This window comes from Osmia bicornis, chromosome 2 (genome assembly GCF_907164935.1).
Source record: "Osmia bicornis bicornis chromosome 2, iOsmBic2.1, whole genome shotgun sequence".
In the NCBI taxonomy this organism is placed as follows: Eukaryota; Metazoa; Arthropoda; class Insecta; order Hymenoptera; family Megachilidae; genus Osmia; species Osmia bicornis.
The window spans coordinates 9,602,525-9,617,764 of record NC_060217.1 but is presented as its reverse complement, the minus strand read 5'-3'; the positions used below and the strand labels follow the sequence as shown (position 1 = coordinate 9,617,764).

The following is a 15,240-nucleotide window of genomic DNA, read 5'->3' as shown; positions in this document are numbered from 1 at the left end:
TTAAAACGCGTCGATCATTCGGTTGTACACGCGAGAAACAAGCGCGAAGCTTTTGTCTTTCAATGTACCAAACTCCACTGTTCAAGTTGGTTAGGATTATTTTATTAGTTTTAATAAAAACTCGGGACTATTTTGTTTGTTCTGTTGAGGTACTAGCAACGAAAGTTTCCATTTTATTCGCGAAGGACGAACGAAAATTGCCGCTTCTAGGCTACGACCCCGTAAAATGTACCTGTTTAAGTTTGAATGGGGTTATAAAAATACAACATATTGTGTTGTAGTAATCCGAAACAGCAGTTGGTTGAAAATACGGGGCTGTAAAGTGTTGTAAACCCGTGAATTTCGGTGAGCGCCCGGCCGTCTGACTAAATACAGTCTACTACTACTTGCTGTTGATTCTAATACATTGCGAGTGGGTGGTATCTCCTGGTTACCGCATTATTGAGTTTCGTGATATCTTGCCAGTGCTAGAGCTTAAAATTTCAGTAATTTTAATAATTTTTCATTTTTCATATTGTATTTTTAATACATCCTTTTTAGAAAATAAGAATACTACATAATCTAACATTAAACGTAAACTCTAAATCGTGCATTAGTTTAGCAGAGCATCGTCTTCTCAGTTGGAGAATTAAAACAGTGCTATCCTGAAAGAAAAAATGGAAAAAATATATTCGAACCTTAACGCCGCAAGTATTTCTCTCGTCTCGGCTGCTTGACTCGCCGGTATTGCGGAGAAACGCGAGATCTCCTAATTATTTCTGTCAACATATTTAACCGTTGGAAATCTCGTATTCGTCGTTCCTTTCCCGAGCGCGACTCGTCATTAATGGGAAAGACGAACAGATGCACGAATACTTTTGCACTTTGTTAGTGCGCGCATGAACGAGAAGGATTTCGCGAAGGTAGAGTCGAAGGTAGAGGTCGTAGACGAAGTTGGTAGGTCGGTCGAGGGGGTTGGAAAGTGAGGAGAGTAAGGGTGGCGAGGGGTGCCAGGAGCAGCGTGGGTTTGGGGGGTGGTCCGGGACGAGTCAAGGGGTTGGAAAAGGGACGACTCCGCCAGTCAGCGGGTTAAAGCCGCTCCGAGCGGGCGTTCCATGTGCGTCAAACTGTGTTTCCCGGAAATTCCAACGGGATGTCGCGCAAAAGAATGCCTCTCATGCTGGATGTCGAATCACGTGCGGTTGTTAATCGTGTCGGACAGCTGATCGCGATGTTCAGTTGCGTAATTAACGGTTAGTGGTGATTGCTTTCCTCGATTTCCTCGGAATCGATGCATCGGTGTATTCGATTTCCTCGTTGTGCAACGAATCGACGGGTATACTGTACCAAGTGTCGTCGTTTTTCCTATGACAAGCGTGTTAATTAAACAATACGCGTTCGTCGTGGATATGTGCTCTCTTGGATGAATCGTAAATCAACATTCGATCGATTGAACGTTATCGAAGATGGTTTTTACAGTTTTGTGAATCGGGAACACCTGCATCGTAATTGCGTGTAAACGCGAATTTCTCACTTAGAAGAATCCAGTTTTACAAGACGCTTTTACGAGAACGAATCCATTCGTTTCGAAATTATCGAATGTATCAGTACACTTCAGTGGACACGCTGAAAAATTTATTCAATCGCGATATGAAATTTATTCCGCTGATTTCGGATTTCGGACAGAATTTTTCATTTAATCAGATGTTCGATGTTCGAAGAAAAAATCGTGGAATGGGAGTGGTGTTGTTATTAGGGCGTTAAACTTTCGGTGCACATGCTGTTACACGTGTCAGTCGAAGTCGTCGCTTTCGCAATGCGATTAATTACCGATACAGTTTTTGATCCTCGCGTTTGGCTTTCCAGAGGATTTGTGTGCAAAGCGGGAGCCATTCCGGCAAAGATAGATTGTAAATGACGTGAATGAACCACGAGTCAGTAACGTTCGATAACACGTACGCGATACTCTCACTGGTGCCTCTAATTTGCTTATCAGAATCTGATTTTCAAACGGGCGCGAGTTGTTTGTACGATTGTAATATTCCAGAACAATTTATTGTTAAAAGGCAAACGTCGGTGCCTGGAAACGAATAATAAATTGAACAGTTTGTATCGAATGAAAATCTTTCAGGGATAAAAATGTTCGTGTTTGTTTAACATGAAACATCAGTCAAAAATCGTATTATTTAATTTATTCTTTTTTTGTCAATAACAAATATTATCAATATTCTGAACAATTGTGCGTGAAACTCGGAGTGCGTTCGAGTTTACACAGTTTCCCAGCTGAATTTGTGCGATGGTGAATCATTCGAGGCGTTGCGCAAAATAAACGCAAATTACGCAAAATTCGTGGCGCAATTAACGAAATTCTGGGGTTTGGTGTCCTACATGATTAACGACGTGGATTCGTAATCAATTATTGGGAATTCACGAACAGCGATCGCGCGCGTTGTTTCGTTCAATCTATCAATCGTTGAAACTGGATAAAAACTGTTCGTTAATTGGTATTATGCCTGCAGAAATATCCTCTACTTAACCGAAAGGCGAAAAAAGGAAATCAATGAAACGTTACATTGTCGTATAAAATAGCCCGATAAATATGTAATAAATCGAATAAAACGTTCGTTACTAAATTAATTCTTTCCAATTAATTACAAATTGATACATTCCACGGGTCGTCGAATATTGCATCGATACATCATCGGTGATTGAATCAAAGCTCGATGCGTTGTAAAATTCTTCTCCAATTGACGCGTTTAATTCGTCGCTGCGTCGTTTCGTTTTGAAGTCGTTAAATTCACAGAGATAAAAAAAAAAAAAAAAATACGAGTGACCCCAGATAGTATTCGTTGACTAGTGTTCAGACTGCAAATCAATCGTGTGTCTGGTTCAGACAGATCGGCCACGTGCGCGTGTTTGGCATCGCGAATGCACTTGACTGCAACCATTTTCCAAGCAGTTGCATAACCAGCCTCTCGGGAAAATCGCGTTAACTGCATCGCGAATCACGCTATCAGATGTTTCTCATTTCCGCGTTCATCTAAAATCACCACGAACGCGGAACGAGTCAGCGATTAAATCGACCCGATTAATTTTGTCCAGGATTTTCGGAGTACTGCAATTGGTTGCACGGCACGCACACCAGACCATCGTTCATTAATTTTATCGCGCGACGATATCGCGCTGCTTCTAATGGAACGGTTTTTCGTAAGATAACAATTTCGATGAAATGATTAATTCTCGATGGAAAAAAACATTCGGTAAACGTAGCACGGTGTCGAGTTACCGGAGTTTGTAAAATATATAGTCGGTTGGGGATGGTCATCGTTTCGTGCATGAAAATTAAACGGTGAAACGGAACTGTATTACGCGGCGCCATGTATCGAAGAACGATGGTGTTACGTTTCCGCGTTAAACAAGGAAAAGATTTTCCAGCTTCATATTGTTCATAGCTGTCGCTTGTAATTTTGTACTTTCCTTTCGGACGAAAAGAGTGGAACGTTTTTCAATCAACAGTTCGTCCGATGTTTCTCGCGAAGTTTCGCGTTTAATTCACGCTCGGGTTTATCCGGCGTGAGTGTGTAACACGTGCAGTGAAATCGAGGCGGAGAATCGAACTACACTTTTTACCCGTTCGATCTCTGAGTTCTTTCGTGCTGAAACGATTCCTGTTGGTGAGGTGATTGAAAGGTTCGCGACACGGACACGGGTGAAGTTCGAGTCTGCAATTAAAATTGGTCGACGAATTTTCATCGGCAGACATCGGCTACGCACTTAACCGTGTTCCTGGCCGTGATTAGAGGGAAAGAGGGCGACAAAGGAAGGATCGAAGGAAGAGAGAGAGAGAGAGAGAGAGAGAGAGAAGTGTTTTAACGAGCCAACTCAGATATTAGCTGGATTCGATCCGTGTTATTTACGGTGCATAATAGCGACACGAGTGGAGCCGCGTCAATTTGTCTCTCCTTTCGACGGAGATCGTTAGAGCGAAATCGATCGATCCGATCGATCTGTTCGGCACGCATATCTACCGCGGATACACGCTCATTCCGTCGCCGACCATGTACCGGTGCTCAGCCGGACACCGATGTTCCGGTACGAGTGAAGGATCGTCGAGCGGATCGGCGAACTGACAGAGAAGGAGGTTTATTCGCTGAAGCATAGAGCCACGGCAACACTTTCACGTGCTCGCTACCGCCAGCATTCGGCTGTTAATTAGCAGACATGTATGCCCACGTGCACGGTGATAACGGCATGTGCTGTTATCTGCCAACCGTGTTCTACCTCGAGCGATATCGTAAGTTCTCGCCTCCTTTTATTTATACATTGTGACCGAACTAATCTTCTTTATCTTTTTATCTCAAATTTGTTTATTTAAAAAAATAGATTAATCCTTGATAGCTAAGACAATAACGGTCTTCTGCTTCTATACAAAAAGTCTCATCTCTATCTGATCTACCCTAGCACTTCAAAGAAGTATGTTTCATAGTTGAACTTAAACGATCGCGATTCCTTTAGTCAGTTCGCAACGAGTTTCCCTTAAACGGGAAACTATATTTCCGAGCGTATTAGTTTGGAGAATGGGGAGATTAGCGTTATTTTAGGGCGGAACGAACGTTAAACGAGCAACGAGCCAACGGAAGGGAACGGACGTAACACGGGCTGAAAGTTATTTAGGGAAAAGATAGCGAAAGGTTTTTGCATAATGAAGCAGTTAAACCACGGTCTTCTTTAACGCGAAGACGTTAGCCAAAGTAAACGTTACCAGCTCGGTAATCGAATAAACGAGCGGCGAACCGAGCTTGTTTATATCTTTCATGTAAATCCCGGAAAATTCATTTTCCGTTCGCGTTTCAGTAACGTTGGTCTCCGTGAAAATTCGCTGATCGATTTACTCGAGTCTTTCAGTATCTTCGATTGGTACCTCGCCGCGAAACTGTAATTTTGCAAATCTCTTCGCTTCCACGATAAAACGCGTCTAGTTCGCCGTTCCTTAATCTCGACGGAATCTGATAACGCTTCGAAATGATTTTAGTATTTGCCGTAGATTACGGATTTCCATCAATGAAATACCTAATGGATGATCAAATCAACAGCTACCAACCATTTCAATACCGTGATGCTTTACTGTTTACAGTCCAGCCCTGGTGCATTCCGTGTTTAATAAAAAATAAATTACAGATAGAAAATCAAAGTTCACCGAATTTCGCTGAATTTTTACGATCCTCCTGCTGATATTCGGTGATTTATTTGAGGTTCGCGACCGGTGACATATACCAGAACAGCGATTAAAATATCGGAATTTAATTTTCGATAGTCCATCATGGAAAATGTATAGTATCGTTAAAAAATATTTTTCGAGCTTTAAAGTGATTATTCGAAGCGGTGATAAAAGAACGAGTTAAAAGTCACCAGAGGGAAACTCGAGGAATTGCGATCACTCGAAGAAAACTTTCGAGAAAATCGTTATAGATTCCGGTTTTTGTTTCCACGGTAATTTTCAATGGTCGACAATGGGTCCAGAGAGAATGGACACTGAGATTATCGCGGTTTCACGCTATGTTTGCTCCAGTCTACTGCTCGGTGGGCGGAGGATCGTTTCAGCTGTCGCGTACAGAATTGAGATTAAATTGGCACTGTTTGCACGAGCACGCAATCCACAGTCCTCTCGCGAGTCTTCTTTATTATCATTCACGTGTAATGCGGAGGCACGTGACGGAAATTAACTTGAAAATTTTTCCGGCAATCGTGAATCCTCCCACGTCCTCTCGGCCATTGATTTTACTTCGACAAAGCAGATTTTTATTTTCAATTCAACGATGATTTTAACGCGTTACAACGAGAGTATTTATTTAATAATTGTCAGTCAAAAAAATTTTACATTTGAAAAATTAATACTGCGATGAAAGAAAAACCAAACGGACCGGATAAAAATTTGTATTCTATGTTTGTCGATTATCAGGTGTATTTTGTTACTGTATGTATTCGTTTGTTGAAACGCAAAAGGTCTGCACATTATTAAACTGTTATTATTTTTCCTCCTGGTTGCGCGTAGATAAAACAATGATCTGTAAATACTGAATAACAGTGCCGATCGCAGGGATCCAACGATCCTGGAATTATTTATAGATAGAATTGGTTACGTATTCGTTCTTTCTGCGTGTCTACAATAAACAATTTACGATCCCAGATATTTTATCGTCGATATTCTCGGTGCGGTACTATGTGAATTGCGTTTAATATCATAGAATCTCTCATCGTGACTCGAGTACGATGAATACCTTGCTAGTATAAAACTTGTAACAGTAAATTACCGGTACGTGGTTCACGTAAATTGAACGTGAATGGGGGGGCCAGAAGATGCAGATGTACTTTCCGCAAGTGTACCAACGCTTGGAACAAATGAGTTGGATAATAGAAGGAGAAAAGTAAGAGAATTTGTAGGAAGAGGGTGGAACGCGAAGTGAAAAAGCAGACCAGACGTTTCGAATCCGTTTTCTTCATCCGACAGTAATAATGAAAGAAATTCTTCGTTTGCATGGAACGTCGGTAGTCTTTTCTTTTTTCCGCACGGCCATTCATCATTCCTCCTTGTGCCTTCTATATGGATTATTTTCATTCATACTAAAAGTTACGTTACACTATTCATCATCCATTATACGTTTCATTCTCGAATAGCATATTGTTATATTAGAAAATTATCTTAGAATTGGCAGGAAAATTGGAGTAAATATGTATACACAAAAATTTAATAAGTTGCATCGCCGTTTTTGCAAAGAAATTTGCTACGACTCGTCGCGCCTTTTTTCTGTGATTTATCGAGAGAGATTGGATTTTAAGTGTTCGAAAGCTTTGTCGTCGTTCACGGAAGAAATATACGGGAAGAAGTGGCACGGAATATTAAGGAGGACGGAATTACTTTTTTATCTCGGCTTAACGTCGGCCTATCGATCCGAAGGAAATTTATTACCTTTAATTTTTCTCTTTTTTTTGACTAGTTCGAGTCACGGTTGAAAGGTTTGATATTTTCTTGCGATTTTCATCCTGTTCCCTAGCGAAGAATTACTTTTCACTCAATAAAGATGATATGCCTCGTAGAATGGATTTTTTTAAAGATCCGTTTCGATGTTCGGAACTTGACGATTCTCATTCATATAAAAATCTCTGTTTCTCAAGGAAATATCTTAATAATAATTTAACTTTAATTAGGTAAATTAAAGTTGTTTGATTTCGATGAGTTTGCCAGTCGCGTTTGCCCACATTTGTCAGACGGCAGTGAGTTTTCCGTGGCACGGGATGAGGTGAGATCCAATTATTCGAAATTTCCATAATTCTAGAAGTACAGGTGCCGTATTCGTGCAGCACGTAAATTCGGAAAATCTGTATCCCCCTGTTCCCCTGTTTATCTTGCACGCCAGACGCCACGAGCGGTTATACACCGGCCTGGATTAAACCTTCTCCGCGGATTCGCGAAACTTCTAACTTATTCGCGCCTAACTCGCTCTCATCCTCATTCGACCCTCGATCCTTTTGCTTACCTACGTCATCGTCGCCCAAGATTACTTGGCGTTCGTTAATAGAAACAATATTTGCTTGCTTCCCTTCGAACGATGAACTTTAACCCCGTCGAATGGGTTCATGAACGTGTACGTGGTTAAAACTTTGTCTAACACGTTCGATAGTAACGTTCGTTTGAAAATATTTGATTAGAAGATGTGAAACCTTAGTTTTTATTATTAGAAAATATTATCATAGAATAAATGAAGTACCTTGAAAGTAAATCAAGCGAGCTCGTCAAATGTTTCTTGATAAATAAAACAATTACGGTTACTACACGTCGTTGTTGCTCCACTTTTGTCGATGATGAATTCGCGACGTGTTCGGAGGCATTAGTTCCCTCGATGCGTGCACCGTATATACCCGGTAAAGGATGTTATGGATCACCGGTCATGGGGGACGTTTCAACCACTATTTTTCATGAGGGCCTCAAAACGACGAGCATCGTTCCATTTACCTTTTATGCATACTTTCATAAAGCATGATAAATGTTCCGGTTTGTGCGGTTTCGCGTGTATCCTGTTTGCATAAACTTAACCGTAGGAATATTCCCTGTCGTTATTACGTAGGGCACACGTAAAGGATTCGTATAATTTGGTTTTACGATGGTAGTTCTATCATTCCAAGCAACGTACGAGAAGAGGATCTCCGTATTCACGAAGATCATTGAACTCTCTATTCCAGTGAATTGTTGCGACCTCGTAAGTTTAACTGGCCGAATTGAAATCACGTCTCATAGAAATTATTTCACGTCATACGCTGTAATTCTTGTAAAATTTGTTACATTATGTAAGAATTCTAAGGGAAGTCATTTGATAAATGCTCCCGTTGAAGGCAACTACGGTTGCTTTTAATGAAATTTAAAGTCCAGGATGTTTTATACGTTTCATTGGTTGCGGGAAACGTAGCGGAGACACGAGTGCCGTAATTCACTTCGATAATTAGCGTGCTTTAATTAGACGCAGAGCAGGCTCGGGATACGTCCTTTAATTATTGCGTGCGAACTGTGTCAGCAGCGCACGTGCTAATGAACGATGAAAATAATAGCGCGGCGACCGTCTTCGCCCGTCTGTTTCCTTCTTCCCTGTCTGCTTTAGTTTCAAACCAGATCCTGAATTAACGTTTGAACAGGGGCCGAAATTAATTTCCGCATTCCAACTTGGTGATTAGATGTTCGCGAAATTTTTCAAATTCTTCAGCGTCCTTTTACACCAGCCTTGGGCGAATCGATGTCCCTTGGGTAGTTATTTTATCGCTTAGCTAAGCGATTCCCGAGAAGATAGGAAAGGAAATTACACTTCTCTGGTAATAAACGAATTTTTCATACGTGAAAAGTCGTCGGAAAGTATTTCCCCTTACAAAGAACCGTATAAACTAATTCGTGGAAAGGGAAAAGAAGACAAATTTACCTTTCCTTTATTTTGCATTATTCCACTGCAACTACTGTCCGCTGTAAAGGATCTCTTTTCACCTGCTCTGATTAAAAATCCAGCGGTTCAACGCTCGTGTTTCCAGTTGTGCAGGTTTCTTAATTAAGTCCTTTGAACTTTTATTGTATCATATGAGAACAGAACATGGAATGTGGAATGTAACTACAGCGTAACAACTAAATTGAATTTATTTCGTACATTTTTTTTATGGACATCGTGCGAATTCAATCTATTTTCAATTTTCTTTTCTATTGATCACCTCGGACAATTTTTATCAAGAAATTTGCAATCACGTTCATCTTGTCTGGCAAGAGAAATTTGAACCCCCTTAACATCTTTTACTCTAAAATATTTACTTCTTCTCACAGACTTATTGTACTTTAAAGAAGTGAAAGTTCTGAATCATTCTGAATTTCACACCTTAAACAGAAGTAATGAAACTTCGTCTTACCGTTCTGCTGGCAGAACATTTTGTATCTCGTTCACGGTCGGTGTTGAAGTTAAAACGAGACGAAAACTCATTTGCAAAAGTTTGATAATTACCAAAGATCGAGACGCGGTAATTGAAGGAGGACGTGGTCACGCTTGCTTGAATTATTAAGTTGAGATGAATAGCCGTACTTGGCATAGTTTCATTGCTGTTCGCGAAGGCAGATGACTTACCCGTTGCCCTCTTATTACCCTGGAGAAATTGTCTCTTTACTGCTGAACCAGGTAGACAGAAATGTATGCAGGTATTCGTGGATATACCTCAGAGGAACAGGGTTTACACGTATTATGATAGTGTGTATTTCTTGAAAGGGTTGATTTAAAATTTCTGATGTAATATAAATTTCTAATGAATAGTATAATTCCTGTCGCAATAAGTTCGTTTTCTTTCTTTTAATTTTTAATTAAATTCCAAGTCACTGCCATTGATTAATATTAAATACCACAGGGGTGGTCGGGGGAGGAAATAGAAGGTCTATGAATTTATACACTCAACTTTTACGTTTCGTTATTTAAAGTTAACGCGTATTAAATTCTACGATGTAGCTATATCGTGTCCCGTGTAGCACAAAACTTGCGTACATTCTTGTAGAGTGTAAAGGGTATTCGTATCCGGCTACTTTTTTTCGTTTACACGGGAAGCAGTTTTCTCGTTTCACCGTGTATCCTGGATGACGTGAAAATGGAATGGACGAGGAAGCTCTTGTACACGAATATCTAGCCAGCTGTCGAGGAATGAAAATGTCACTTTGACTTTTATTCGTGTATATAAATGAATGCCAACTTGGCTGACGTTTTGGTTTTTATGAAATGCACCCTAAAGTTAATTGATTTACCAATTTACCATGTTCTATCAGTTTTTTCTATTATTTTGTAACGTTTTTTTTTGCGATGATAGTAGTAATTAAAAGTAATTAAATGCTTCTCTTTTGTTGAAGTAAAATGATGTAACTGTGAAATTTTAATAAAAGTTTATAATGTATTTAACTACAGGGTATTCAACTTCACAGAGTTGGTAATTTCAAGTGTTTTCCGTAAGGAAATGTCTGCAATTGTCTTTGGAAAGAGCAAAAGGTTGCTTTCAGAATGGAGCGTTTACCGGTAATTGGCCACTTAGCATCCTCATTTAACGGAACGGTTAATGATAATTAGCTCAGCCTGTTGGGAAGATCCGCCTGGTTATCTGGAAAATGATTTTCGTGTGAAATTCCTGTCTTCCGCAGCTGTTTTGACTGGATAAGAAATCGTTTCTTCGGTCATTTTTCTTGCGTTACGCAGATGTCGCAAGAACGGAAACGTTCTTTAATCAGAGTCACAATTCAGAATCTGTGATTTCATTTTAATAACACAATGATTTACCGAATTCCACGAATTTGTTATATTTTGGTCTCTGATATCATTTGTCGATTCTTTCTTTACGGTACTTGATCAAACACGGTGATTGTGTCGTTAAGAGCGTCATTAACAAGATGCTCATTAGAGTTCCAGTAATGACGTGACTTTTGATGGACTTTTGGGCGGTGTTCAAACGTCATGCTTTGTAATTTTAATCGTTTAATCTTCTTATCGCCTAACAAGTTAATTAACAATGTCAAAGGATTTATTAACAAATTGTATTAGATTGTTTCGCAAATTTTATCCTGTGTTAAAAATTAAACAAAATATCAAATGCGATAATTTTCAATTTTGAATATTTGCAAAGTTAAAATTTGCGTTACCATTTGGTGGAAGATATTTATATGGCTGTTTGCGACCCACACCGAGATTCTGTTTACTAGCATATTGTTTTGCGAACAAAAGACGGTCACTGGTTCGTTTGAGAGGAGGCCAGATGAGGACGTTTCGAAGTGGTAAAAGTAGATCGATCCTTTCTGTGAGTTTGGGATTCGTTCAGCAAGTAGTACGAATCAACAAGTGTGTCGATCGCTTATCCACAACCGTTTAAACTATCTTGAAATAGATCAATGGAGTTATCTTTAAATTTATTAACCATTCCGCATTTCTCCTTAGATATTTCAACGACTTGAAATGTAGGAAATCATGATGAAAAATTCGTTTCATTTTACGGACTTATACTATGAGTGCATATGAGATTTTCAAGTTCCCCTCTTATTTTATGGTACATTGATATTGGTACTTCTCTACGTATCAATAATAAATGTTGCTTTCTGCGGACAACGGCAGCTGAAAGTAGCTAGAAAATGGCATATGAATTGTCGACAAATTCATCTTTACTTTTCAGCTATTTATATATTTTTCAAATACAAAATTGTATCCACTCTTTCGATTCGACCTAGAAAGCATCAGGATATAAAAGTGAATTCTCAGCATCAGAGCTACTCGTTGCTCTTCCCTCTTTTTTTTTTTTTAAAGAGAGAAGTTCCACGTACACGACGTTCGTGTTGCCATTTTGCGCTAGAAATCAGACGCACCTGTGCATCTATTTGTCTTTTATTTCTTGAAATTTTATGCATGTCCCAGCTGCTCGTTTCTTTGTGCAGCGTGCTGTTGTCTTCTCATGAAAACGAACGTACGGTTCATATTTTAATGGAAATTGTGTTTTTTGCAAGGTATTTTCAACGTACAAAAGATGAGGGTATTTATACAATATAAACTTTGTCATAATAAATTTTTATATAATTTTATAGAATACCTCTTTGCTTTTCAATTTTATGAAATATCTAATTTTACCTTTTTATAGCGAAGTCGGGTTATTCGTAACCCAAGCGTACAAAGGTTAGATGTCTAAAAAAATAGTCTAAAATTTAGGAAATTATTACTATCTTAGTGGTCCACGGTCCAAGGATTAATTTAAGCTGTCTCCCTTGAATTAGTGAAATAAAAAAGTTTTGATATTTTAGAGATGGAGATTTCGTTAAAACTTTGCTGATTATGCATAATTCTAACTCTTTTTGTTCCTTTCAGAGGCTCACAGAGCTTTGGAGCTGTTGGAAGACTATCACGCCAAGTTGACCAGGCCACAGGATAAACAGCTACGATTGGCCATCGAACGTGTCATACGAATCTTCAAAAGCAGATTGTTTCAGGCGTTATTGGGTAAGTGTGAGCAATTATTATTATACGTCTTTTGACATTCGTGAAATTTCTCTATCGTTTGAAAAGCCGAAAAATTTCTTCGATTCATCGATCCTTTGGAAAGAGGACGCCCGATCCTATTCTCCTCTATGCTTCGGCTGAATCTCATCTTATTTATCGGAACTGGCACGTTGCCTCTCGAACGGCTCTACCTCCATTGTTATTCGGAATAAAGCGCTTTTACCAAACGAATCCGCTCAGAAGACTCGCTGGAAATTTCGATCGAGGCCTTTGCAGTATTCGAGGGAAAACAGTCTGCTTGATTGAAAAATCATTGTCCAAAATATAATAGAGCATGCATACATTGATGTTAGACTGTTTAAAAAAAAAAAAGAAAATTTCAATATTCTTGTTATTATCGTGGTGATGAGTTATATTGAAACTGAACGGTGGTCGAGTACAGAAACGAACCAAATTACTTTTAAAATTCTGAAATGTCACTTCATTTTCGGGACGCAAGCATGGAAACGGTGGGAGTTAGTTCGTAGCCAGATTGTAACGTTCGGTCTGTTCGGTATAATGCTTTCGCATAGAGGAGATTAGTCCGTTGCATCTGCAACTGTGTCGGTCGTAGCGGTGTCTGTATGCCGGGGTTCGCCTGTTACTGCTGATAACCCCGAAACACCCTCGCCTCGAGACACCCACCGGTGACGTGGACAATGGCCGCAAGATTACACGTCATATCAGCTTCGCTAAGTACCTAACGAGATTAGAATATTACCGGGGAACGTCTGAAATTAATCTGTTTCTCTTTCTGCTTTCCCTCGTTCTCGTTAACCCTTGCACCCCGAACTCAGAGCCATTTTCATTCATTCTCTATCGTATATTCTGTCCCCTGTGATACGGTAATCAACGCGTTAATTAACACCTTATTTACAAGCGTAACGTTAGAATGGCGTAATAAACCGAGTTATATGAAAGTTCCAAAATCCTCATATTTTGTTCTTGTCGTGAATTCTGCGCCCTCGGACCTTCGTTACGGTCGTGTTAAACGATAATTAATAATTCGAAGGAGACCGGTGCACTGTATCATTGTCCGTGCGCTATAGTTTCCTGGTCAATGGCCATGAGATTACGCGTCAGGTCGGCAGCGTCGTCTACGTAACAAGGTTACAATTTCGAACTAAGCACGTAACCGGGCTGTACGCCGGCGAACTTAGAAACTGAAGTTAACGGGTAGGTGCTCGAGTGAAATTCAGCCAAAAGTTCGATGAGCTACTGCAACGTTGATTAGCAACGATTGTATCCCGAAACAACGTCGCGCAGCTTTTCAACTTTCCTGACGTACGAGCTCGTTATCAGAGCAAGCTCGAGCGATTCCTGAATAAGGGAGATATTAGACTTGTCGACTAAAGCTACGGATGCTTCCGAGGGGAAAAGAGGGATCGTAACAAACGGCAGTTTCGTGTAGTTTATTGTTTAACGAGGGTACTTTAATATTGTTGTAAAATATCAGCGATCAGTGGGTTAGCTTAAAATAGACGCGTCCTTTTAGCCAGCTTGAAATGCATTGTAGGTGAAGTGAACAGATTTACGCTTTCGCTAATACTTTTGGCAAATTTATCAAAGACACACGGTACTCGTGGAACCTTCCTTTGGTCAGCAAACTTGGAGACAGTTCGAGAGGGAGCGTAGAGCCATTTTGGACGGGTTTAAATTTTCAAGTGGTCTTGGACGAGTGCTCTCAATTTATCGTTCTCTCGCGCCACGCTCGTTTTCGGCTCGCTTCCACTCTCTATCGTTCTTGATTATCCGACAGAATCGCGAACTACGGAACGATGGAAATTAAAATGTATTTTTTCCGGGTATAATCGAGTGGAACGAAGCAGAGAATCGAGAATAAATAGCTGTAATAACGATTATCAAATAAGTAGAAGAAAGTCGGTTTCTTTGCTTTAACCAGATAAGTGAAAATCGTGAAAACCTTTAGACTACGTAACGATTCGTCTTTGTTTTTTCGGAAAACTACAGATCGGAGGTCGAACGTTGAACGTTTCTAATCTCTTACCAGTCTCGCAATCCCTTTTAGCCGATGGAAGGGCACGAAATCTAAATTGCAGGGAAACACCTACTTACAGATAGCTGGTTGTTTCGTTTCTTTAAGCTTCTACTCTCTGCTTCTTTCTTAAATCCTCTGGAAACGACCAATCCTTACCCGAATTGCATCGTTTGTCTGAAGTTGGATTTTTCAAGAGAGTTTCTTTTTCACGAATATAAGAAAGAAGATTCTTCGTTCAAGTAGAATTTAGAAAAGAATTCTTTTATAATTTACGAAAATTGTAGATTCAAGGATTCCAGTCTTGGTCAAATTCTAATTTTACTAAACTATTTAACAAATATATAGTCTTAAATATGGATTAAAACTTCCTCCTTTCTTGACAGACCTAGTTTGCTAAGATGTCGACTATGCAAAGTAGATTATAAGCAAAGGATCTGATTAAAGAAAATCGGCTTGCCGATTCTATAATCCGGTTGCCGTCGTGCTTCCGCGATTCCGATGCTCGAGCTTGAAATTTAAAGTCTATTGCACTATTGAACGGAAGTTAAATTCGAAATTGTTAGATTCTTCGTGAAACGTCGAGTTTAAATATAATTTTTAATTTATTTTCGTGTCTCTGAGTTACGATTTAAGGATTAAATGAAATAATTTACAAAAGCAATTTTTTCGGAGAATTTTAAAACAGAGCAGATT

General features: G+C 39.6%; 1 protein-coding gene across 1 annotated transcript in view; it reads left to right on the top strand.

The window, feature by feature from the left end:
• Nucleotides 1–4,185: 4,185 nt before the first annotated feature.
• Nucleotides 4,186–15,240, top strand: part of LOC114883068 (disks large 1 tumor suppressor protein) — a 335,824-nt gene continuing 324,769 nt past the window's right edge. Inside the window, exons 1-2 of the mRNA XM_046290086.1 lie at nt 4,186–4,273; nt 12,378–12,509. Of these exons, the coding sequence (XP_046146042.1) occupies nt 4,201–4,273; nt 12,378–12,509 (205 nt within the window). The 5' untranslated portion in view covers nt 4,186–4,200. The remainder of the gene's footprint in view (nt 4,274–12,377; nt 12,510–15,240) is intronic.